At 38.0% G+C, this 26319-nt stretch overlaps 2 protein-coding genes across 2 annotated transcripts; one reads left to right on the top strand and one right to left on the bottom strand.

The window, feature by feature from the left end:
- Positions 1-186: 186 nt before the first annotated feature.
- Positions 187-25077, top strand: GFM1 (G elongation factor mitochondrial 1). The gene is made up of 18 exons (XM_072408029.1): positions 187-324; positions 1191-1343; positions 2033-2165; positions 3755-3959; positions 4040-4156; positions 4318-4468; positions 4567-4721; positions 5618-5702; positions 7473-7610; positions 7922-8023; positions 8915-8971; positions 10044-10181; positions 10670-10752; positions 17532-17694; positions 18500-18644; positions 21153-21313; positions 22055-22108; positions 23282-25077. The coding sequence occupies exons 1-18, from the start codon at positions 250-252 to the stop codon at positions 23411-23413; spliced, it is 2247 nt and encodes a 748-aa protein (XP_072264130.1). The 5' UTR covers positions 187-249; the 3' UTR covers positions 23414-25077.
- On the bottom strand, positions 10591-17164 carry LXN (latexin). Its single transcript, XM_072408030.1, has 6 exons — positions 16905-17164; positions 15546-15608; positions 13182-13356; positions 12721-12857; positions 12418-12477; positions 10591-10903 (listed from the first exon to the last, which is right to left on the bottom strand). Exons 1-6 carry the CDS (start codon positions 17034-17036, stop codon positions 10802-10804), a joined length of 669 nt encoding a protein of 222 aa, XP_072264131.1. The 5' UTR covers positions 17037-17164; the 3' UTR covers positions 10591-10801.
- Positions 25078-26319: the final 1242 nt, after the last annotated feature.

A 26319-nucleotide genomic window follows, 5' to 3' on the forward strand; every position in this document is an offset into this window, starting at 1 on the left:
TCAATGAGCGATTCGGCCATTTTTCTTAAGGGCAGTACCATATGGATCTTCTAATTATAATTTAGAACTAAGCAGATGAACTTATAGGAAGTGTATAACATCTATTCCAGTGTCCTCAATACAGAATACCCTGCCATAGAAAAAGTGCGTTTCAATTACCGGAAGTTGCATGTGTGACCTTAGCCGGCTTCTCTGACTCCCGGAAGTGATTTTCTTCTACAGAGATCAGCGTGACATTCAGGGGCAGAAATGGGAATTCTACGAGGTGTTTCTGTCATAGGGCCCTGGTTATCACATCGTACCGGGGTGACTTCTAGGAGTCAGGTGAGGGGATCACATATGTGTGTACGTTGTCAGGGCAGGCTGACACTTGTAGTTCCACCATAGACATCAGATAAACACCCATGGCAGTCCTGGTTTGGTAGCAGGGTAAGGGATTTGTCCTTGAAAGACCCTAGCTATGGCCCCTGGTTACCACGTAGAGATGTTTATATGTAGAGAAGCCAGAGCTCACTTCTTGGTCACTGCTAAAACTTCTGAGAATACAAAAATATTACAATTTCTTATAATTCTCTGTAATCCAGGGAAAGTATAGAACAGCTGAATGTTTTTATTAGAAGATATATTGATAGGAAATATAGAGAATCATCCTGCCAGTCTGCAATGTTCATTCATCTTCAGCATTTTCTACTTCCCAGCCACAAACAAGTCATCCCCTGACAGCAATGTCTGTGAAAGAGCCAGCGATCCTTTAAAATCTAATGAATTTTAAAGATAAATCTTCCCTGGCCTATTGGTAGAATGACCCAGGTTTAATAGAAGCATGTGAATCCACGTACCCAGGTCAGGAGTAAAAATAAACATCCCATCTGATCAATGCACCATATCTATGCGTGGCAGTTCCCAAAAACTATTGGGTTGAATTAGATAATACAATGAATCTGTACTCAGAATGTTTTGGACATCATAGGCGATGGTTGGAACAAAAAAAAAATTCAGGTCTGATTACATATTGTCCAGTAACAAGTCACTGAGACATTTAGATTGAATCTCTCCAGTGAGGACAACAATACAATATTTCAGGGGTTCTAACCCTGTCAAGAGCAAATAAAAAATGATTTGTGGATTCAGATACATTGTTGTTTTGGCTGATTTCTCTTTGAGTTACTTGACATATCCTTGTATTTTAGTTGCTGCTGAACATCTGCAGGCATTGCTCCTCTGGCATCATTCCAAATGAACGCATTCGTAATATTGGCATATCTGCCCACATTGATTCTGGCAAAACCACCGTGACCGAGCGCATTCTCTACTACACTGGCAGAATAGCACAGATGCATGAGGTAAGACAACTGGTTAGAGTATATCTGGAATGGGTAAAACCAATTTCTCTTTCTTTTCCTAGTTGTCCATGTGCCATAAGGGAAATTAAATGAGAAATGTGAAAGAAACACAGTGTTTTAACGCAGACATTTTTTTAAGCCTGGGTGGGTAAAAATTAGGCTGGTGGTAGCCCCTGTATTGTAACCCAATTCTTCAGTAACCACCCAAAAACAGCCAGGTGATTACTAAAAAGTGCTGGGTAGTGAGCCCAGCTAAAAGGGGCTGGGGAGAACACTGAAACATTCTCTCACACTGAAACATATGTAACCACTGGTTCTGGGGGGCAACCTTTTGGATTTCGCCTTATTTTCAAGTCTGGTAATCCAGATGGTCTATAGGACACATTAGAGGTGAATTTATCTAACAAGAACACAAAGTAAAAGGGTTCTCCCACTCATTACTTTAACACAATAGTTTGGTTTTGATATTTTAAAAAGCAGTTCCAGCCAAACAAGTAAGACACCATGAGACGAAACGTAATAGAGCATCTTCTGCTTTCTACATATTTATTTTCCCTATGTCTTATTGTTGTTGGGGGATGCTGGAGAATATTTCCTATCTATGAAAAGCTTGTAACGAGGATTTGTCCAGCAGACTCCTCTCTTGTGTTTCTAGATTTGTTCAGGTAATAGAAGCATCTCTGTTACAGGTGAAGGGAAAGGATGGAGTTGGAGCTGTTATGGATTCTATGGAGTTGGAGCGCCAGAGAGGGATCACCATTCAGTCTGCTGCCACTTACACCATGTGGAAAAACACCAACATCAACATAATTGACACACCCGGTATGTTCCAGAAATCCAAAATTTGATTTTGTGTCCTAAAAGGACATACTTTTTGTTGGGTTTGTTGCCTTCTATTAGGGATATTTCAGGCAGTCTAAACTACAATATCAGCACAGTAAGTCTACATACGAAAGAGTGCTGAGAAGTTCCTGGCTTTTCCCAGAAAGAAGAGAGCCAGAATTATGAAATAACACATTTCCAACATATTCCCTCCTGAGACTGATGCACTTGGTACAGCATAGTTGCAGCTTTTCTACACCGTTCAAATAAAAGTCCTTTGGTTGGGCCGCAAACCAGCTCTCAGCAGCATCTTTGACGTCAGAAATGTCCTCAAAACATGGCCCCTTCAGGTGTTTCTTCAAATTCGGGAACAGATAATAGTCCGAAGGGACCAGGTCAGATGAGTAGGGGGGATGGTGGACCAATTGGAAACCTAGGGTGTTCAATTTGGCAGCCACAATGTTGGACGTGTGCGCGGGTACATTGTTTTGCAAAAAAAAAGCATCCCTTTGGTCAACTTTTCACGACATTTCGTATTATTTGCCTCCTTCAGCTGGTCTAGGAGGTTAGCATAATACTGTCCAGTGATACTAGAGCCCTGAATTAGGTAGTCCAATAACAGAATAGTGTCTTTGTCCCAGGAAACCAAACCATGACTTTTTTGGTCAATTTCTGGGTTCGGAACTTCTTCGGCCGCGGGGACCCACTGTGTGCAGCTTCAAAATTGGCCAGAACGGCTTTGGATGCTCTAACTCGTCCTTCTTCTGATCACTGTTCAAACATTTCGCCACCCACTTTGCTGAAAGCTTGCGCATGTCTAGGATAGTGGTGATAGCAAACCCAACACGCTCCCGTGAGATGTCAAGTATCCGGGCTATCATTTTTGTGGAGATTCGCCGGTCCTCAATAATCAGCTCATGGACAGCATCACAGGTTGCCAGGTCAGTTGACATTGGAGGGCACCCACTGCGGGGTTCATCAACGGTGAAATGCCCAGTCTTGAAACGAGATATTCAGGTTTTGACAGTGCTGACCTTCCCTGGAGAAACAAAAACTTAATGACGGCCTGTAACAACGTGAAACTTGCTTGTGCCTCTGCCATTACAGCTTCTCTCTAAGAGAAAAAACAGTTTTAGGAATTGCAAAGACCTGATATTTGCACAGGTACATACTAAGGTATTAGGCTGTCATATGCCCCCACACTCATTTTTCTATTTCATCTGGAAGGGGGCAAAGCCAGGAACTTCCCAGCACCCCCTCGTACACACGTCAAATGATTCTTGTCTGACAATCGCCTTAGGGCTGATAACGGATGAGAGTCTGGCGTGTGTACAGCGATCATCCTTTGTCGTTCTGACGATCATCCTGGCAGATCCATGGACGCTAAATAGGCTGTTGCTGTATAGCTGTTGGTGTATATGTAAAGAAGATTGTACTGAAGGATTTTAATGTTAATCCTCATATCCGCTATTTGTAATATTTTTTAAATAAGGATATATAAATTTTGTTTCTGTGTTATTTCATCCAGCTCTCATATTGCTTTTTAATGCCATGTAACCGTTTTTGCTTTTTCTTGTTATGGCTTTCAGGGCATGTGGATTTCACAATTGAAGTGGAGAGATCACTAAGGGTATTGGATGGGGCTGTCCTTGTTTTGTGTGCTGTTGGAGGGGTTCAGTGCCAGACTATGACAGTAAACCGACAGATGAAACGATACAGTGTGCCATTCCTAACATTCATCAACAAGCTTGACAGGCAAGGCTCAAATCCTACTAGAGCACTACAGCAGCTCAGGTGAGTGCTTTGTACAAATTATGGTCTTCCTCGATGTAAAATTTGCAGGTTCTTAGCCATATTTATCTTTTTTACAACAGGTCCAAGCTGAACCACAATGCAGCATTTCTCCAGATTCCTATTGGTCTTGAGAGTAACTTTAAAGGAATCATAGACCTTATTGAAGAACGAGCTTTATATTTTGATGGAGAGTTTGGGTATGTATAAGCAGTGGACCTATTTGATAGTATAGAACAATGAACGGTGGTGTGTTGTGGCCCACAGCATCAGACCTAAACTTTTATCTACTCACTTTGTACATTTAGATTCCTAGTTTCTAATTCCATTTAATTAAATAGGCAATTTAATATTCTTACAGACAGTATGTGCGGTATGAAGATATTCCAGCAGAGTTCAGAGCAGAGGCTGCAGATAGGCGACAGGAGCTGATAGAAAGCGTGGCCAATTCTGATGAAATTCTTGGAGAAATGTTCCTGGAAGAGAAAGTCCCCTCTGTTTCTGACTTAAAAGTAGGCTGTGGAAATGAATATGTCTGCTTTCTTTTGCTATTTCTTTAAATTTTCTGTATAGTATTGGTATATGTTTTAACTCCCACTGTGTTTCCCAGTTGGCCATCCGAAGAGCTACTTTGAAGAGGGTATTTTCACCAGTACTTGTGGGAAGTGCCTTAAAGAATAAGGGTGTCCAGCCTCTTCTGGATTCTGTGTTAGATTATCTCCCAAACCCTTCTGAGGTGTCTAACTATGCTATTCTCAATGAAAAGTAAGTCTGCACTAGATGAATGCAATGTCCATATACTAGTATTTAAATGTTGCAATGTTCACTAAGGTGGCAGTGGAACATATCAGCATAATTTAGACACAGCCAGTGAAGCTGGGTTATCCAGCAAACCTGGAATGGATTTCTTCAAAGTCATTTGCTATTTGCTATCAAATGTTTTCAATCCTGGATCAGATCCATTTCAGGTTTTCTGGATCACCCAGCTTCACTGATGAATATGTATCCTCGCCCGCCTTGGAGAGTTTTAATAAAAATAATACATTTAAAAGCAGACACAAACAAACATTCTTTGACATGACTGTAGATCGGGAGTATTTACTAGATGTCATGTCTAACAGTGTGTATTTCATCAATTTGCGTAAAGTTCCTTTGGCATCCAAGCTGTTATTTTTTCTTTTTTGTTTTTTTGAATTTTTTTTTTAAATAAATATTGCCATAGATTAAAAACTAGTGACTATAAATGGCTATGTGTAGCAATCTGGAAGAATATCTCTACATCAGAATAATCTGTAATATAGGATGATGAATCACAGCTGACATGCTGACTTTAACGGTGTTCCGTAGTCATCTGAGAATATTAACTGATTAAGGTGCAGCACAGGGGGAGAACCCAGGGAGTTTCCAATGACGAGTTCTTGCAACATTAATAGGGTATTTATTTATCTCAAACCGCTTTAACAGAAAGCTTTCAATGGTTCAATATAATTTTTAGTTTTTTAAATTTACATTTTCTCTGTAAATGTGGATGGGCTATTGCAATAAACTGTTTTCCTTGGACTTAAACCAGATGTTTGCTATATAAACAGGTGACTATTGCTCAGTGTTTTTTTTGTCCTTTTAATAATTTAGCAATAATTTTAAACATGTTCTACTTTTAGAAATGGAGAACAGTCTACAAAGATATTGATGAGCCCTGTCAGAGATGGCTCTCAGCCATTTGTTGGACTGGCATTCAAGCTAGAGGTAAGACATACCTTTTTTGTATTTCAATATTTTTATTAAGATTTTTAGGACAACAAGAAGAAAAATAACACGAATAAAACATAATCAGAAACCAAATAAGTCCAAAGTATGAGCAGGTAAAACATCATCTAAAATAGAGCTATATAGGCAACATTCGCTATAAATAGAACCTGATATCAAGCCCTACCTGGAGTGATATCCAGAGCATTTTATATCGTAGAAAATAGGGTTTGTTATTCCAAGCAAGGTCATAAGCATGGATTATACACCGATGAACATTGCCACTTTACTTCCCATACCTGGACCATAACTCTAAACAAATAACATACAGGGGGGAGGACACAAAAGGGCAGAAGGGGAGGGACACTAGGAGAACAAGATAAGCACATCAGGAAAGGGGGAAGGGGGGGGTAGAGAAAGTACAAGAGCAAGGTATTTAAATCCCATGTTCCAGGTTAGTTTCTCCAAAAACAAGAGCTATAGGTTATTAAAGGAGATCCAGGGCTCACAGATATCCTCAAATTTGTCAAGAGAATTCTTTAATGTGTGTGTCTATCATTCACCATGATCCAATTCAACTTGGATACTATGGGGTCCATGGGAATCGTGGGGGACTTCCATGCTTTAGCTAATGCAATTTTACTTGCTACTAGTATCAATCTAATCAATTTCTGGAGGGGTTTCGGTTGAATGGTATCAAATTTGTTAAACAGGGCGGCTTCCACCGAGCTGTTAATCTCCTGCTTTACTATTCTTGAGATTAATTTAAATACATCCTCCCAGAACTTCCTGGCCACCGGACAAGTCCACCAGATATGTGTCATGGATCCCCTGTCCCCACATCCTCTGAAACATAAAGGAGCAGCTGGACATACCTTTTTTGGATGATTTTGATTGATTTAAAGATCATAGCACGATCTGTCTCTTACAGTACTGTCCTTGCTGAAACCAAATGTTCTGCTTTATCTCATAAGAGTCACACATATCATCCGAATCTTTTGTCTGCTTTCAGTTCATTAGGGTGTGTTACATTTAATTTAAAATGGGAGGGGGGGATTAAGGGGTTACCTGTCCAATTAATTTCACTGTTTGGAGTGCACTAAAAGTGACAGTTGTGTTATTTACCTTTCTCCTCATTTTCTTTTAAAAGATGTTTGTCTTGATCTTGTTTTATAAAGTGTATAAAATGAAAGGAACGTGGAGAAATATAGAAACTTCTGTACCTGAAAGAGGACCTATATTGAGAGAGATTGTAAAATGGCAAAATGCCATTTCTAACATAGTTCTAAAAATGCTGTCTGGTTGGTGTTTTGATCCTCTGCCTTTGATACTTTTTGTTGTATGCAGGATCACTCAGATTCTCCCAAGATAGTGTATCCTCTTGAATAGATTTGGTCCAATGGGTATATATCTCAAGTGTTTAGCTAATTGGCATACAACTTCTCAAATGGGTTTCTGCATGCTTGTTTCAGGTGTGAGACTAAAACTACTGAAACCAAAATGTCAGCTTTACATCCATGCGATTGGCATTCTTTGTAATGTGCTCAGCCATGGTAGCTTACATAATCCTCTACCATATTCCATAGTGTTGTGTTTTTTCTTCCTTTTCTGTACAGTTTATGAATGACCAGAATTTATCATGTACATATTGTGCTTTATATCAGGTTAGAAGAGCAGTAAATCAAAGTTAGAATGAACAATGGATCAACCAGGATCTAGCACCCATGTATTTCTCAAACTAAAATGTCTGGGTTTTTTTGTCTGTTTTAGGCTGGTCGCTTTGGTCAGTTGACATACATCCGCGTGTACCAAGGACTGCTGAAGAAGGGAGAATACATCTACAATACAAGAACTGGAAAGAAAGTCCGCGTGCAGAGGCTTGTGCGTCTTCATGCCGACGTAATGGAGGTAAAGTGGCTTTATTCAGGATACTGAGTACAGTTACACACAGTTTGCAGAGATATACTTAATTTTTGTCCCAGAAACACAACAAAATGTAAAAGGAAATATATTAGATGTAAGGAAAATTCCTCCTTAGACTGTTTTTACCTAAACAAGTGTGGCTGTGAGAGGATCTCTTTAGTAGTAAATCTCCTCAGAAGGGACATACATGTATAACATAGATACACATTAATTAATGAATTAGTGGAAAAAAAAGCAGGTTTTTTTGCGCAACTACGCGCCTATAATGAATTATTTCTTGGTTTTTGTTTTTCAAGGATGTAGATGAGGTCTATGCAGGTGACATCTGTGCATTGTTCGGGATTGACTGTGCAAGTGGAGACACTTTTGCTAGCAAGTCGAATGACAACCTATCCATGGTAAGTTGCATGTTTTTGGAATAGATATATTTGAGAAAACATCATTAGGACAACACACTGTGCCAGTTGTTCCTCTTAATGTCCCCTCATCCAACCCACAGGCCATTTATTATTGGTAATGTAGTTTAGCTACTTTTGTAAATGGGCACACAAATGTTGATAGAATTTTACAATTGGTTTTGTTAAAAATGAGTATAAGCTAACAGAGTAGCCATTTTATGAGTTCCTCCTTTTTTGTATCAATTATATCAATTATAATGTCAGACATTAAAATTGCATTGTCAGAACTCGGGGGAACCAGTAACTCCTGCTATTTGCTGTCATTCTATGAATTCTTGCTAAAGGTCCAGTACAAGCTCTTTTGCTTAAGTGATTAGTTCATAGCAAAAGTTGTCCAAAAAAAGAACATCCAGTGGACAGGCAACAGTGTCATGCACCCAAGGCTTTTTAAATGGGTGGGTGTTGGGGGTGTTCAGAACACATATAATGCAGAGAAGTTCTCATGCTGACCCCTGACTATTCCTGAAAAACCCACAATAGGCATGTAAGCAGCAAAACTGAACCAAGGAGCAGTGGGAGAAGGTAACTCAATCTGACCACAACCTAAATCACCACAATCTAATCTTACTTTTTAATAGTATAAAAAAAAAAAAAAAAAAAAAAGTTATGCACTAAGGTGAAAGAAGCAATGTGATTTTAAGGGTCATTCGATAACCTTTCTGTGCAATATCATGTCAGGTTAAATGTATTAAAGTCAAAACCCAGATTTTATTGAATTAAGTTTAATCTAAGATCCAATAAAACACCATTGTTAAGGTAATCCGAAAACACTTTAAAACACCAGTATGTCTGTTTTCTATTAGGAATTAAACATCCTTTTCTTGGTTGCAGGATTCTATTCATGTACCAGATCCAGTCATCTCTGTAGCAATGAAACCTGTCAATAAGGTAATATAGTGACACATACCTATGAACATAAAACAATCTTGTTTGCTTTTCTAGGCTGTTTGCCTTTGGGTGCTTTTTGACATTGCAGAATGTAAATTGATTGACTAAATGTACAGGTTGTCTGTGCTTTGGAATTATGTTCTGCAGAAAGTGTTCTTCAATCAGTAGAAACAAACCAAAGATAGGTTGCATAAATCAGGGCTGTCCAACTTCAGGCCTTAAGCGAGAGAACACACACACATTCTTTATTTTTCTCTGACAGACAACAGCAAGGTATGGTTTAGCAAATGTCAAAAAAATTTTTGTCCGTATGTGACTTCTGAGCCACTTACTAAACTTATGACATGTCTTTTCTATGTCTGGGAGCATTACAGCTTCTTACAAATTAGATGTTTTTCATCACCATTGTGGATTTTTGCAAAGGATTTTATAAAGAATCCAGATACATTTAAGGTATAATTTGTACCTAGAACAAAAATGTAATATTTTACAGTTGATCTTCGTATTTGCTTCATAGCTGCTGTATTCATTCCCCCCCCCCCCCCCCCCTTTTTTTTTTTTTTTTTTTTTTTTTTTTTTTTTTTTTCCCTCCCAACAAAACTTTTTTTTTTTTTTTTTTTTTTTTTAATGTGCTTTTTTTTCCCCCCCCCCCCCCCCCCTCTTATATTCACCTGCTGGTATTAATGCGAGTAGCACACTTCCTGTCTTGGCATGACATGAGGGAGGTGTTTTGTAGTTCACAGAGGTGGACTTGCCAGGAGTGGTAATCCTGCTTAGGATAAAACCTCAGAGTACATAAAACAAAACTTGATTACTTGCAGCTTTGCGTAGTGTGAAAATGAGAAAAACAGAATATTTTATTGTTGGGGTTTGTACACTTTTAAAAAACACAAAAAATCTCTGTCCTAATATGATTTTATGAAGCGCCATACATGAATTTACACTTCTTACAAGGTTTCATGTGTACAAGATTCCAATTTCAGTGGTATATATGACGTGTTTTTCTCTAATTTCTGAGCTTTCTGATAATAATTTAATAATTACAATTTATTTGCATTTTATTTACTACCAGAATGATATGGATAAGTTCTCCAAAGGTATTAATCGGTTTACACGAGAAGACCCAACTTTCAGAGTTCATTTTGATAACGAGAGCAAGGAGACCATTGTTTCTGGCATGGGAGAACTGCACCTGGAGATCTATGCTCAGGTATTCCAACAATGAATTGCTTGTACATTGCACTTATTTGCCTAAAGATAGCAGTAAGATTGTTATATTCCCCTTACGATACAAAGAAAAATGGCACAGGGCTCTGATTCCTCAGTGAGCCATATAGTAATACCTGAGGGTCACGACTAATTACAATTTAGGGGATAGTGGATATTTTCTTTTTTTACATGCAGTTAGGAATAGTTTTTCCCTTTGCTAATCTAAAGTAAACATTTTGGTAATAGGTCCGCCTAAAAAAAGAAAGGAATTCCTGCTTGAGCTACTCCCATATTTTTTTTGACAGGTTTTAAAAAAAGAATATATGTGTCTCCCTAAATTTTCCACTGAATATATATATTGCAGATTGTTACCTCAAAATATCTGTGCCATTAGAGAAAGTAAGATGAGATTTTTGGTTGAATTTTCTTTATTGAGGTTATTTATTCATTTTTTATTTCAATATTTCTTTATTGTATTGTTTTGCATAGAGGATGGAGAGAGAATATAGCTGTCCTTGCACCATGGGCAAACCAAAAGTAGCATTTAGAGAGACTGTCAGTCAACAAGTACCGTAAGTAATATTTCTTTTGGTATCATATCAAGTCTTTCAGGAATCCTTTTCACTTGTGATCTGCGTTTTGTTTAGGGAGCCTCTTATGGTTTTTCACTTTTAACCCTCCTGATGGATCCCATTTGACTTCAATTCTCCATGGAATCACTTCCTGAAATTCAGATGTTTGCCAATGTATTACATTGTAATCGTATACCATATGCATCTATACTAGCAGAGTATAAGGATTTTTATGTTTTGTTGCTGGACTGTACTCCTTCCTATTCTGCCAGATATGTTATACACCTAAAGCCAATGCTTTATACATTGGTCAAGGTAAAGTGTCAGCTTGGTGATTGTGTCCCTGATACCAATCTTTTACCTGGGTTGCCACATTGGACCCATCAAACAGCGCATTCAACATTCAGTAGTAAGTGATCCATAACAACCACTAGAAATAGAAGTTCTCCCTGCAGTTTACCTTTCCATTTTGTTTAGCGGTAGTGGTATTGTAAATGTTAGTGAGTGCTTTCATTGCCTGGTGGATGTTAGAGAGCCCTGCCTTCTAAATATCAGTCTAACGAACATCAGTAGTCAGATTAGTAGTCCAAATCTCCCCTATGTTCCTATAGGTTTTTAATACTAATTCCAATTCTGTTATAATGTCATGGAAGCTGAGCTAGATGGATAGAGGGAAGCTAGGATTCTATTTACAGTGCAAACAAACTAGGAAATCTGCCAGTGACAGATTAAATAACTGGAGGAGTTTTGCTTTGTTTCTGACGCATACTGCTCTCCGATCTAACGAGTCAATATAGCTGCTACTAGTAATATTTTACTGAAAAATAAAGGGCATTATGTTTTTACACATACATTGCTTTGGAAAAAAACAGGTAGGATAACTATATAAGCAATAAGGAAACTATTTCTGCTTTAAAGGTAAAGACAAAGACCAATTACAGCATTAGGTAAGGGAGTTTATGCAGACATTTCCTATCCAAGCAGATATTAATCATATAATAGAGTTTTCTCTGGAGCAAACTTGATATATTTATTGTCTATGCCTAGGAAACCCAATTTTGAGAATTTACTTTTAATATTTGGATACATTTCTGTTTAAAATACTTCTATTGGTAACAATGTAATAAAAAAACTACTGCATGGCAAAACGTATAGCTAAAATTATAGGAAAATTCTGACTGGGTACAGTGAAGTTAAGCTTCACTGTACCCATCTCATTTATAAACTTTCCTGTTGCTCCTTAAATGTAGGAAGCCTCTTTGACTAATAGGGGGCTCAGTGGGAAGTAGGATCAAAAAGTCAAGATGTGCACATCATTTGAATGTTTTCAGTCAGACAAATTATGCCTATGTATTTAAATACTATTTCATAATCTGTTTACTTGATGAAAATGGCCTGGGCTAAAAAATGTAAGGAAAGACCCGCATTAAAGTGTAATCAGCTTGTGGTGCCTGCAAGCCCTTATTGTTCGTTTTAATCTCTGTGTATCCCCTTGAATACAAGGTTGGACATTGGTCTTGACTTTCCAGTTATCCAATTAACATTTGTAAGCCCCCTCCTCTTGTTGCCAAGTTTTGCTTATTGTCTCTCTACTCTCTGATTATGTACTTTAGCTTTTTGTAAAAAAAAAATAATAATAATAATGTTCTTGCAGTCTGTGCTTACCTGACTAACCATATCATGGATCAGCAAATCGTAGTTAAGTTCAAGTGCATTGCTTGTTATCTGCATGAAACAAACTCAAATTAACAAGCGGTTTAATCAAATTGTACATTCCTAAGCCAGGTAAGAAAGTAAAGGGCATTTAGAAGGATGGGATCCTCTTAAGTATCTTGTATTGGAAGTTTGTATAAAGACAGGGTTTCTAGAAAAATATAATGTAAGTTTTGACTACAATATCATGCAAAAGTTTTGTTTGAGTCCTTAACACCATCATCTTACTTGACATAGAATGTATGCAATACATACCAGCTGCTCAACCTTTTTAATGATGGTCATTGCGAATAATGTCTCTTCTGTTGCATTCTTCCACTTGGCTAACCCAGCAGCAGCTATCGCCAGATTCCATACAGGCTCCATTTCTGGTGTTACAGCGCCAAACTTATCTGCAGGTTTAAGAAAACAACTTTTTTTGTATGACATAAAGCAGAATTACTTTAAACACATTAGTAGACCAGATGAAATTATATGAACCTTATTTTATTCAACCTCCAAATTTCCCAGCTAATCCCACATGCCTGTGACATATCTGATAGGCTGGATCAAGTATTACTTTTACATGAAAAAAATAATAGCTGTGTTTGCTGGTCACATGACTGCATTAACTGAACATTATAACATTTATTTTGCCTGGAGATGACCTGCCTACATTTTTTTTATCTTGTCTTTTGGTTTGGAATATTTAGGTTTACTTTAAAGAAATGATATACCTGGAATGTCTTCAGCTATTAGTGGTTTTTTATTGTTCATCATTCTGCTGTAGAAGTCCTGGTCTTTAGCTGCAGTGTAATTCTCTGGCGTGGTTTTTAAGTTGTATTTGACATCTGGAGTGTTGTTCTTATCACTGTAATACAAGACTTCTACAGTGCATGGGATTTCAGGTTGCTATTGAGATATGAAAATGATAATTGTTAAAGGTAAGACTGAACTCTAGAAAAATATAAAAGGCACAAAGTAATGTATCTATGACTTTATATCAACCCCTGGCAGTCCCTGTACAAGAAGAACTTAAAGGAGGAAGAAAAAATGGCCATATGAGCTATTTGTTTGTACTGCGTTGAAAGGAGCATGGTAATGGGAAGAGAAAGCAAAGTGATGGGTAGATGAGCTCATCTGTCAAACTACAACAATGGAAGATCAGATCCCATCTTCTGCTAGGCAGGGCTGTGTTTTGCGTTTGTCTGGAGTTTATCATCCACATCCATATTAATGATTGAAAAATAACAGGCATTTAAACAGGCTTGCCTATATCTGTGTGTACATTGAACAATGGCTGCATGAAATTGCTTGTATATTCTTGATGTATACCATAAGATATTTGTGTGGGCAGCTTACCATCTAAATATAGCCATGGTTACGCCAGCTATAAACTAAATGAGTAAGCCAAAACTTTTAAGAGAAACTAAACCCAAAAGTGCAAAAAAATAAAAATAAAATACACTTACCTTCAATCCCACAGGGCAGTCCGATCGATCCGGTTGTGTCTTTTATCAGGTCCTGCGTCGTCTCGGAGCGCGCGCTCGGGGCCCCGCCATCATCACCTCTTCTTCCGGCTTCATCCTACGTCACCTGACCCAGGCACGAAATCAGGTGACATAGGATGGGAAAAAAAACTTGCAGATTGGCCCATTTTTTTTTTCCCCACACAAAAAGGCTCCTTCTGCTCATGCCCGAGATGCTTGGGCATGCACAGAGGGAACACCCAAGAGCCTCCTGGAAAGCGTGACATAGGTATCCCAGGAGGCTTTGCACTCCTATTCATTCTCCATCGCCTGGGTGGTTGAGAATTAAGGGGCAGTGCTGCACTCTTTTTTTTTTTTATTAAAAAAATGGTGTTGCCCTTAAAAAAAAAAAAAAAAAAATAAACGAAAAACTTTTTACCTTACATAAAAGGGCTGTCTACAATTTTATGTAAAGTGAAATTTCTGAGTTTAGGTACACTTTAAGGCTGAGTTCAGCTTAGTGGTAATAAATGCACTGCTTGGTGAACTGTATATATAGTAGACAGAACTTCCTTTGACGTTTTAGATAAATTTTATAATTTAAGCTGTGAGCAGCTTTATATCTTCCTAATTCTCTGTGTATTACATTGTAGAATTAGACCTGATAGTAGCATATTCATTAAACATGTACACATTGTTATGTATAAAAGTATAGGAGTTACTCCATATGCTTTAATGGCCTATGCAACACAGCAGACAAAAAGTGATATGAGTGCAGGAGCAACTCTTCAGCTTTCCTAATAAACAGCATGAGTCTTTCCTTCTGCCATCCAACTGGCCATATTCAGGACTTAAAGTGGAACTTTGAAAAGTGGCTATCAGGCAGGTATTTATTGCAGAATGGGGCAGGCAATGTTTCTCATGCAATAACCATTCTTACCAGCCTGATCATTGCGCATAGCTCAGCATTTGTTGCCAGGGATATCTGGCAATATTGGTGCACCCTTGTGGGCGCCTGGACTGAATGAACTCCTGTTTACTTAATTTTGGTCTGGCCAATCAAGATGGCCAAGGATCAGGATAACAAAGGAATGTTTCCAGTGACAGATGAATGAACAAACGCTGTACACATAGTACTTTTCTGTTCTATGAAGGGGGAGAATGAGTGAGCGAAACCCGTTTTTTTTTTCTCCATAGTGATACACACTGGTCATTCATCAATACACTCAGCAGAATAATGAACATCATCAGGGGACCGCTGTACACTGATTTTTCAATAATCATTTGATGTGTGTATGTAGTTCAAGGGCTTACCACAGCAGACCTCTAGGTAGACCAAACACCCATTTGCTGAGCAGGTGAGCTGTAATCTCTGAGGCAGATATTCCGGCACTAATACAAACTCTGTTCAGCCACTTTTCTGCATAAAAAGCCTGAACAGCCCAGAGCACCTTGGAATTGTTAACCCTAGTGTGCTCATAAAAGGGGCACAACATAAAACAGAGAGGGATGCCATAATCCTTCAGTATTCATCACTGGAGTCCTGTACAATGTATTTAAAAAAAAAAAAAAAACATATGATCGTAACTTGTCCTGAATTTGTCCTTATGTCTGTAAAAAGGGTGCACGTACCTCATTTATAGAATCTTTTATGGAAAATGCAAGATGATATTTATTTCCCACACCAGCAATGATCTGTAAAAGAAATATAAAATCCTGATTATCAAACACAATTTTCCTTAAAAACCTTTTTTTTTTGCACTCAACATATAAATGCATTATATATCTATATATATATATATATATGTATGTGTGTGTATATTATCCTAGCCTCATAAAAATGGAGCATTGTATGTGATTTCTACAGGTTTGTCAGGTCTGACAATAGGGCAACTTTTATAGACCATATTCTAGGCACACCTTATCCAGACAACAGGATTAACTGGCTTGGGAATTGGCAGGGACACTGCTGCTAACCACACTTTCTTGTATGAGCATGTATATAAGATCTCTCTGCATTTATCAGTCTCCTAAAATCCACACTATCCATATAAATTGCAAGCTTCCTGTACAGAGGGATCTGTTTTATGTGCGAATAATTCATTGTGATCTGTTTTGTGTGCAATTTGTTTTGCTTGTTTTAAATATTGTTGATCACCCCATTCTAATCCAATATCTACAAAATCCGCCCCTACCTGTCCCGGGAGACCCCCAAACCCCTTGTAAACGCTCTTCGTCATCTCTCGTCTGGACTACTGTAACCTCCTCCTCTCTGGTATTCCACTATCCCGACTCTCTCCTCTACAATCTATTATGAATGCTGCAGCCAGACTCTTCCATCCTTCCCTCCGCTCCTCTTCCGCTACATCTCTTTGTAGTTCTCTCCATTGGCTTCCATTTCACCTTAGAATCAAATTCAAGCTCCTGTGCTTTGCCTTCAAATCCCTCAACATTTCTTGTCCCTCTTACATTTCTGACTTGGTAAAAAAAATACTCCCCCAGGCGCTCTCTTCGCTTCTCCAATGACCTACTACTGACTTCCTCTCTCATAACCTCGTCAAATGGAGGACTCCAAGACTTTTTTAGAGCTGCCTCAACTCTCTGGAATGGTCTTCCTCGTCCTATTCGGCTTGCTCCTACTTTCTGCTCATTAAAAAGAGCACTCAAGCCATTTTTCAAAACTTGCCTACCCGTTTCTTTCTGTCTTCTAAACCCCCACTACTTCCCTCCACTACATATCTCCCCTCCTATTGTGTGATACTTCTCCCACCTAGATTGTAAGCACTTCGGGGCAGGGTCCACATGTGTCACTTTCTGTCATTTGCAACCCCTATATGTACAACGCTGCGTAATATGTTGGCGCTATATAAATCCTGTTTATTATTAATAAAATATAACTCAAATAATAAATCATTGTTGGTTTTGCATGTTGTTGCTTAAAGCCACACACTGTAGCCAGAGGATATGTGATTCCAGTTCTGCTAATCTCACCTCTTTCCTGGCACTTGTCACCTGTTGCCGCTGGAAAAGTCTGTTCGGAGTCCCCATCTTGTAGTTCATGCAATCCACTGCCACACCTGCTGCTCTTGTGGCTGGGAAGTTGGAAGGGGGAATAGTTTCCATGTTGTTTGCAGGTTTATGATGTGACACTGTGCGCTGCTAGTGTCCTCACACTGAGTTTCTGATCTTGTATAGAATGAGATTGCAAAACCATTGCCAGGATTTGTCTTACTGTGCAACCAGGAAGTGCTGACATCACAAGCTGGGAGGAGAGAGGAGCTCTCTGTAGATGGGAACTGAACTTTGAACTGTTGTAAATGTCTGTGAATTAGATCATTGCACGTGGTATTCTACACTAGTCATGACAAGTAATATTATTGTTACTCGGATTGCACTTGGCTGAATACGATGTATAATATTGTTACCCAGATTGAATGTTCGTGTGTCCCCTTATTACAGTAGATTGACAATTCTTTGTAAATTTCTTTTTTTCCTGTTTCTACTTTAAAAGAATATTGTCTGCATAGTTGTTAAAAAATATACAGTGTTTGTAATCTCACATTTTTTTAAATATATAGACATTTTTTTTTTTATATACGTTTTTGTTTTTTGCTGCAGTTTTGACTACACCCATAAGAGGCAGTCAGGTGGAGCAGGACAGTATGGTAAAGTCATCGGCTTTATTGAGCCCCTTGATCCTGAAAATAACACAAAGTTGGAATTTGAAGACAGAACAGTAGGAACAAATGTCCCCAAACAGTTTATACCAGCTGTTGAGAAAGTAAGTCCGTTGTAATAAGTGAGTTTTTCCTAAAGCACAGCATAAAAATATTTCCTTGAATTGTGGTATATATTTTAGTTAAGTGTGATTTTGATTATTTTTAATGCTCAACTTAAAGCAAACAGCTAAATAGACAGAATAAATACATGAAAGTAACATAAGTAATTTTACCTGCCTAAAGATTTTTTTTTCTGTCCTTCTAGTTATACACAAACTTACTACACATCATAACTTTTTACCATTACAGGTGACCTGCATTTTTCTCTGCTGCAGTTCAGTAACACTAACAGGTCTTGTCCCTCCCACACACTGTGATTTGGTTGTGAAAAGAGATGCAGCAAGGGAGCCTTGAGGAGTGCAAACTGGGAACCATGTGTCAGTGGCCATTTTTTGGCAAATCTTTAAATCCAGTTAGATGCAGACATATTCAAATTTATAGCAGATTTCGTGGCCATATTGGCTATTGAAAGAATCTGGTCCTGAATGACGTCTCTTTAATTGCAAGATGTAAGGTATTTGTTAGGTGCTGACAATAATAATGGAAACACGAATCTAGCATGACTAGTGTGTTCAATTATGTGTGTAGGTTAAGGGGATGTGTGTGTCTAGTCTGATTATTTGATACCAGTGTATGGATTGTGTAAACTGGAATATCCTAAGTGAAACCTGACACATGAATATATAATGTGCATTGAGTGTTTTGGTAGCCAACTGCTAGTAATATAACAATTCCTTTACTTTCTGGCTGACTTACTATTTTCATCAACATGTCCTTTATATCATATTTTTAAATTGTTTGTTGCAGGGTTTTCTTGAAGCTTGCGAAAAAGGTACTCTCATTGGACACAGGATTTCTGGCATACGATTTGTCCTTGAAGATGGTGCTCATCACATGGTGGATTCCAATGAATTCTCCTTCAGTAGAGCAGCTGAAGGAGCCCTAAAACAAGGTAATGATGTTTGAGTAGATATTGCTTCTTACCAACCCCTATGACAACCAGTGACTTATCTGACATGTTTTGGCTGTCTTCTTTCTAGATAGCTAATAATGTATAGATTGCATCAGGGAATTCAGGAAATTAAGTGAGCAAATGGATGTAGAAGAAATTTGGGTCTAGGGTGACTACCTTTGCAGATTCAGAAAATAAGACACCATCCCAATGCACATATTATTTCTATCTCCCTACCTGATATTTTGGTCAAAGACTTTTACAGCTCTGGATAGCTCGGAATGCGAGTGAACACTTGCCACAAAATGTCCATACTGTAATTACCGCAAACAACATCACTAGCCATAGACAGTTAGAAAGATTTTCTCCAAACTCTAAAATAATTTAAGTATATTGGCTATTTGGTTTTATGAATATACAGTTAGTCTGTGACCTGGGAAAACTTTTCTCCCAAAAGACGTTATTTTATGACAAGTATATGTACGTTTAGAATAATTTTAGATTCTCTTGATATTAGCAGTTGTTTATTTTTGTAAACTGGTGCCTTATGTTGTATATGTACATGGTAGCCATTTTTACTCATTTGGTGATGGTGGTAAGTACTCTGCATTTTTGTTTCCAGTCTTAAGTCACTGTCAGCTCTATAAAAAGTTGTGAGTTGCATAGATCTGAGCTTTCCTGGACGTTTTGGGTAATTTTATTGCTTGTTCTTCAAGCAAAACCCCAGATATTTATCTCATAACTAAAAAATATAAGAAAATAAACCTCCAGGCAAGTTGTTTAAAAAACCTTTATTGGGGGGGGGGGAAACAATCACAAGTGACTTAAATGTTGCAGCGGATGAGCCCAACCATCCTTCCCCTGCCAAACTGCTCTCCATTACCTCCTTCTTTGGACCCACACAGAACATAAATGGCCCCATACACACCGCCACACTTTAGACCTGATATTTTCCAAAGTCTGCAACCTCACCCTCCTTGACAACTCGCCATTTCCCCTTTCTGATCCCAACCTTATCACCTTCAGCCTATCAACCTTCAACCTTGCCCCCCTTTGCCACATCCCAGACCTGGTCAATGGCAGCGAGATATCCGTAACCTTGACCACAACCTGTTCCCAAACTGCCTCACATCCCCTCTCTAAAATCATATCTCCAGATAAAGTTGCCACTCGATTCAACCACTCTCTCGCTCTGAATAGGAATACAAAGCCAGACTACAACACTTTAACACTGAACTCACTCTCACCAAGCAGATTTATTTCTCCGCTTTCATTCCTTCTCAAGCTTCCAACCCACGCAGCCTCTTCTCGACAAATGACTCCCTCTTAAACCCCACACCTGCTCCTCCCAGAACAACCTTCTCTGCCCAAGACATTGCCACCGACTTTAGAGATAAAATTGACAAAATCAGACATAATGTCTTTGCTCACCAGGCCACTCCAACCATATACACCCCTTCCACCTGTAAATCATCTCTGGCCTCCCATGCCTGTTACTGTGGATGAAGTCTCCTCTCTTCTTTCATTATCCTCATCTACTACCTATCTTCTTGATCCTATTCCCTCTGATCTACTCATTCCCATTTCACCACCCTGGCCCCCACCCTAACTGAACTATTCAACCTCTCCCTTTTTACTGGTCTGGCTTTCCAGCTGCCCATTCTACCGAAACAGCCCTTACTAAAGTGGCCAATGACCTCATCAGAGCTAAGTCTCAAGGCAACTTTTCCCTCCTCCTTCTTGATCTTTCCTCTGCTTTTGACACTGTTGATCACCCCCTTCTAATAAAAATCATGCACTCCATTGGTATCAGTGACACTGCTTAGTCCTAGTTTGCTTTCTACCTGTCTGACCGCTCCTTTCAAGTTTCTTTCAATGGTAATTTCTCCTCTCCCACTCCCCTCCCTTTTGGTGTTCCCCAAAGGTCAGTCCTTGGACCGGTTCTCCTTTCTCTGTACACCTCCTCTCTCTGTAGTCTCATATCCTCCTTTGGCTTACAGTACCATTTGTATGCTGATGACACTCAAATCTATCTGTCCACCCCTGACCTGTCTTCCTCAGTCCTAGATAAGGTCTCATGCTGCCTGTCAGCCAAATCATCAGCCATGGATGTCTGACAAATTTCTGAAACTCAACCAGGATAAAACAGAACTTATCAAATCTCCCCCTGACATATTCCTGTTAACAACACTAGTATTTGTCCCTCCCTGCAGGCACAATGTCTTGGCGTCACCTTTGATTCTGCCCTCCCTTTTACCCCCCTGTCCTTTTTTTTTTTTTTTTTTTGCTAAATTATATATCGGTAATCCCTTTTGCCAAAACAAAAAAGACAACTGTAACTCCTAATGATTTTTGTGAAAGGACAGCTGCATAACCCTTTTATGTATTTTAAAGCTCATAAACAGATGATCATTTTTCTACAAATATTCTGAATTAACACAAGATTTGTTGTAGTTAATAACAAAATGTGATATCTTTTTTTTTTTTTTTTTTCCCCCCCTGTCCCAGTTATGGAGAATGCATCCGTATCCATTCTGGAACCAATTATGTCCGTGGAAGTTGTAATACCACATGAATTCCAGGGTGCTGTCATTGCAGGCCTTAACCGCAGGCACGGTGTGATTCTAGGTCAAGATGGCTCGGAGGAATTTTGCACAATCTTTGCCAATGTAAGTACAAATGGAGTCTTCTGACAGCCAGTCACTTTGCTTACCTATTAAAAAAAAAAAGTGTGAGGAAGAGTTAGAATTTCAGTCAAATTTTCAGTCATATTTTTTGCTGTTTGTGTCTCACTTTTATAGTTGACACAGAAAATTAAGAAATATCTACAGAAAGCAATAGATTATCTAACCAACCATTCTTTTAAAATTAATTTAACATGGTTTTGCATACTCTTTAAAGCTTTAGTCACTCAAGTAAATACCAGCTTAATATAAATATATATAAATTCTTTTGTCTGCTCCATGATCTGCTTCTCCCTTACTTGGCAGCTACTGGCTGAGACAGAAGAATAATAAAGACTTCTTTCTGCTCATTTCACCTTGTGAAGTTTTTTCAGTGTTTGACTGAAATCTATCTGCAAAGAATAGGCGTCCTTAATTAAGTAATTGACTTAAAATCTGCCTCTCCCTCCCCTAAACTATACAGAGTATACAAAAGCTGATAAGGACATAGGTGTAGGTACATTTTGAGATTTTTAAAGAACAGCAGCAATAACATGTTTGCTGAAACCATGAAACTATAAATCTTGGGAGTTTTATTATTTATTTATACACGTTCCTTTTCGGGTAATTTTTGTGCGTGCTAACATCATAATCAGAAAATACCTATGAACACTGTATATTGATAGTGCGTGTTTTCATTTTACATATTTGAAGTGATGCAGTGACTTCTCTTGTGTTATTTTTAAGGTTCCGCTAAATGATATGTTTGGATATGCAAGTGAGCTGCGATCATGTACAGAGGTTTGTGGATTCCTTGTTTTGAATTTCATGTCTACATTGAATTAGGAAATTGTAATAATAACATTTATTGGATTATTAAAATAACATAAATGTCCTAAACTCAAAATGTAATAAGCTGTTATGTTATAGGGAACATTTAATAGTTCTAAATTTACTTCAGTGGAAAAAAACTAGCAATACACTTCTTGGTACTGCTGTGCCTGCAGCCTCAGCTGTATATTTGCAGTGTAAAATCTAAGGCTGCTTCTGACTGCTAGTCTTAGGATATTTGGAGTGAGATTTGGTAATGGCGCTATTATACTATTCACTCTTCTCTTTGCTGAAAGCTTTGATATGAAGACGTTACCCTTTTTTTTTTTTTTTTTTTTTTTTTTTTTTTTTTTTTACAATCCGACAATCTCCCCAAAAAGACACGTTGGACCTGATTTATTAAAGCTCTCCAAGGCTGGAGAGGATACACTTTTGTCAGATAAGCTGGCTGATCCAGCAAACCTGGGATGTATTTCTTCATTAACTTGATATTTGCTAACAAATGTTTTGAATCCAAGCCTAGATCCATTCCAGGTTTGATGGATCTCCCAGCTCTCCAGCCTTGGAGAGCTTTAATAAATCAGGCCCATTTCAAGGCATGGTAATTCGAAATTAGAAATGGGGAAGAGATCAGTTGAATAGAGACCATGTTCAATAATAGTGATTACTCCTGTAGTTGAGTTGGCTTTTAAGATTAAGACATAATATGCTGTATATATACCCGCTTATACCATATACAGTAATGCAGATGCAGTGTTGATGTCTAGAATGTCTAGGTCCCTATTGGACATACAGAAAGCAGTTAGGTTCTCCAATACACATATTACCCTGATCTAATGTCCAGTGTCTCTAATCTGACAATAAAATATGCTAACTAATACTAACCCTGCATCATTCAGTTTAGTGATTGGTTCATTGAAAGCATCATTTTTCTAAAATCACTTTATCTAAAAGACTGTTTGAGGGCCATCCTTAGAGCTGGGCATTACTTGGTAAGTGAGGTGTTTTTTACGTATATAGTGGAGAAGTTTAGGAAAAGATGTACTGTCTGTATGTTCTGTTCCATAGCCTCTAGTTGTTGCAGAGCATCTGTTTGTGTTTTTTTTTGCCATGTTGTGTTAATGTATTTGTTTGCTTGTTTAGGGGAAGGGTGAATACACCATGGAGTACCAGAAGTACCAGCCTTGCTTAGCCAGTGTACAAGAAGACCTTATCAACAAATATCTGGAGGCAACGGGACAGCTTCCAGCAAAGAAGGGAAAGTACAAGAGCTGATCTTATTTCTGATCTTCTTTCAGAGACTTGAGCCTAGCTCTGCTTTTATTTTTGTAAAGATTTCCCACCAACTTTCATTTTTCTGTCAAGGCAACTTTTTATTCTAGACATGGCTGGAGTGTGGTCACACCAGATGTTAAAGATCTGTGGCTGGTTTTTGTGAAACCCTTTAAACTGTGACAAAGTTACGTCATCCACAATCCTCAGACTAATGGATATGGTGAAAAACTTAAGTTTATTTTGTGAAGCAGTCACCTGTTACTGAAGGCTGGTTAGGTGATAAGTCTCAATCTTTTCTCTAACCAATAATTGTGCATTTAGACCAATAGAAAATTGAGGACTGCTCTTTTCTTGGGGGAGGTAAATAAATGCTAAATTCTGGATATTCTAGCAATTGTGCATCATTGTCTAGCATCTCGCCTCCCAGTTCTTCTATTCAAGGATCATCACAGCAATTCACCATTTTGAAATAAAGTGCTTTAATCCTGAAATATGTGGGCATTTTGGTATATCATTATTTTGCTTCTATTGTGTTTACCTATGATCATTAGTATATGTGTTTGTATGTCATGTTTTCTAATTAACTTGTAAGGCTCTCAGACTTATCACTGCCTCATGACACTTGTTAAGTTGATCATAACATTTAAATTCTGATTGTTTGCCCTTTTACTAATAATGGTTGGTCAAGAAGCATTTGTACGCAGATCATTCAATGAGAATGTAGCTTTTTTTTTATGTATGTTATGGACCGCAATGCAGACAGGATAAGTATTTTAGGAATAGGTATCAGCAGATAAACTTTATTGCTCTGACTGGTTAACTGACTAAAGAATGTTTGCAGGCAATTTTGTGACTGTATGTGACCGTTTGTTTCCTTAGGCTTTTTTTGTTGGAGAATTTGTCTTTAAAAAACAAGATAACGCTTTGCTGTTTTTCCTGCCTTTGTCATCCTGATTATAGACTTTTATCCTGTATTTCTAAAGCACCGGAATATTATGCAGCGGTTTACAAAGTCAATAGTCATGTCACTAGCTGTCCTTCAAAGGGGCTTACTAATGCCCCTATCCTAGTCATATGTCATTAACTCAGTGTATGGCCAATTTTTAGAGGAGAAGAAAATTAACTAACTGCATGTTTTTGGAATGTTGGAGTACACCCACACAAACAGAAGGAGAACAAGCAAACTCCATGCAGATAGTGCCCTGGCTGAGATTTGAACCTGGGACCTAGCGTGCAAAGTGCCTAGAGTGCTAACCTCTTTTTTTTTTTTTTTTTTCTCATCAAAAATGTCAAACGATTTCCTGTGAGAAAAAGATTTATTGTGAGCAGTTTCTGTACATTGTAATATGCAGCAAGTTGTATTTAGTTAGCTGCATGTTTTTCTTGTTTCCTGATAGTTTCATCACATTTGCAAAATACTTGTTGGAAGCCAATTGGATAACTGATGTCTGGCCAGTGACCTAAAAAAGAGTGTTCCTTATTTCACAACTAAAAGTTCTGCCAGAAATGTTGTAAGATGGGTGTTTCTCCAAGAACATATATAAACATACTTTATTCCATTTAGTGGGTCGGTCATATTCTGTATGTAATGGCTTTTTATCAAATGACCATTTGTGGCATAAGTGATTAAAAATAAAGGATGGAAGAACTTCCCTTGTACAGCCCATGTACCTTTTTTTTCTCTTTATTGCAGCTTTAAGCAAGTAAGAACTAGGACTACTTTACATTGATAGCAAGAAAATGTGGTTTCCTGTTTGTTGTACTTAAAGAGATTGCAATAGCTCTAAAACATTGACATGTCAGGTGGGATGCAGTAAAAAACCATACAAATACCTTTTAATGTTTACTGTTTAAAAGTGCTTTCTTTTTTGGTCTACACTGTCTACAAATGTTTCTTGCGTGGCTATTCAAAGTGTTCTCATTCAGCAAATGCAGACTGTCCAATAGTCTCTTCTCCTCTCCCTGGAAAAACAGTTTTTTTTTTTGCATACACCTTACTTTTTTAATTATACATGACATGATTCCCAGAACAGTATGGATTAGCTAAAAATACAGTATTATCACAGCACATTTTCAAGAAATGCCATACAGTAGGGAGTCACTGGTCTTTGATTCGTTTGTGTGTATAAATTTCAGCTTCAAGTATTGAGTTCTAAATGTGTTTTAGCAGAAGCTACTGAAACTGAAAAACAAAAAGTCTAAATCTCTACTTGTTGAACAAGAGGTTACAAAATATTCTTATGCAATATTTACCTAACCATAAATTCCGTGCAAAACCACTATAGCTGATTTTTATGCATAACATAAACTGAATTTGTGACTCTTCATGCAAAATATTGATTGTGCTACAGTTGTAATATATCAGTACACTTGAAGTGTATGTAAAGTATATATTTTTTTAAGTTTTCAAAAAAAGTAGGGACAGGCTAGTCCTTCTGGTAAGCCTTTATTCCTGTTAGAGTCTCTACTGAAGAGATTTATCCTAATTGGCATTTATCCTAATCCAACATTTTAGAACCATCATCAGAGCAAAAGCTAAAGAGTAATTTTGCAATGGGAATAACTTTGGTATGATTTGCGCTCATTTCCTGTTTTGTCTCTGGTACAGGAAGAAAGGACCTATTCATAAAAGGGGTGGAGTGCAAGGGTTAAAGAAAGATTGCCAAAAAACTGCAAAGTTAAAATAAGCAGCATGAGCAATGTTTGGTGTGGTGGTACAAGGCTGCCCAAGTACAGCTCAAGAAGCAGGATGGCCTTATCCTAGGTGGTTGTGCATTGCAAATAATACATTTACATTCTTACATTCAATACAGTCTTACATTTAATAGAGCTTTGGTATTTCTTCCTGCTGCTGTCTGCTGTGAAGATCCAGAATCATGTTTCAAACTAGAGGTTAAGTATTCCAT

This window comes from Pyxicephalus adspersus, chromosome 4 (genome assembly GCF_032062135.1).
Source record: "Pyxicephalus adspersus chromosome 4, UCB_Pads_2.0, whole genome shotgun sequence".
Taxonomy (NCBI): domain Eukaryota; kingdom Metazoa; phylum Chordata; class Amphibia; order Anura; family Pyxicephalidae; genus Pyxicephalus; species Pyxicephalus adspersus.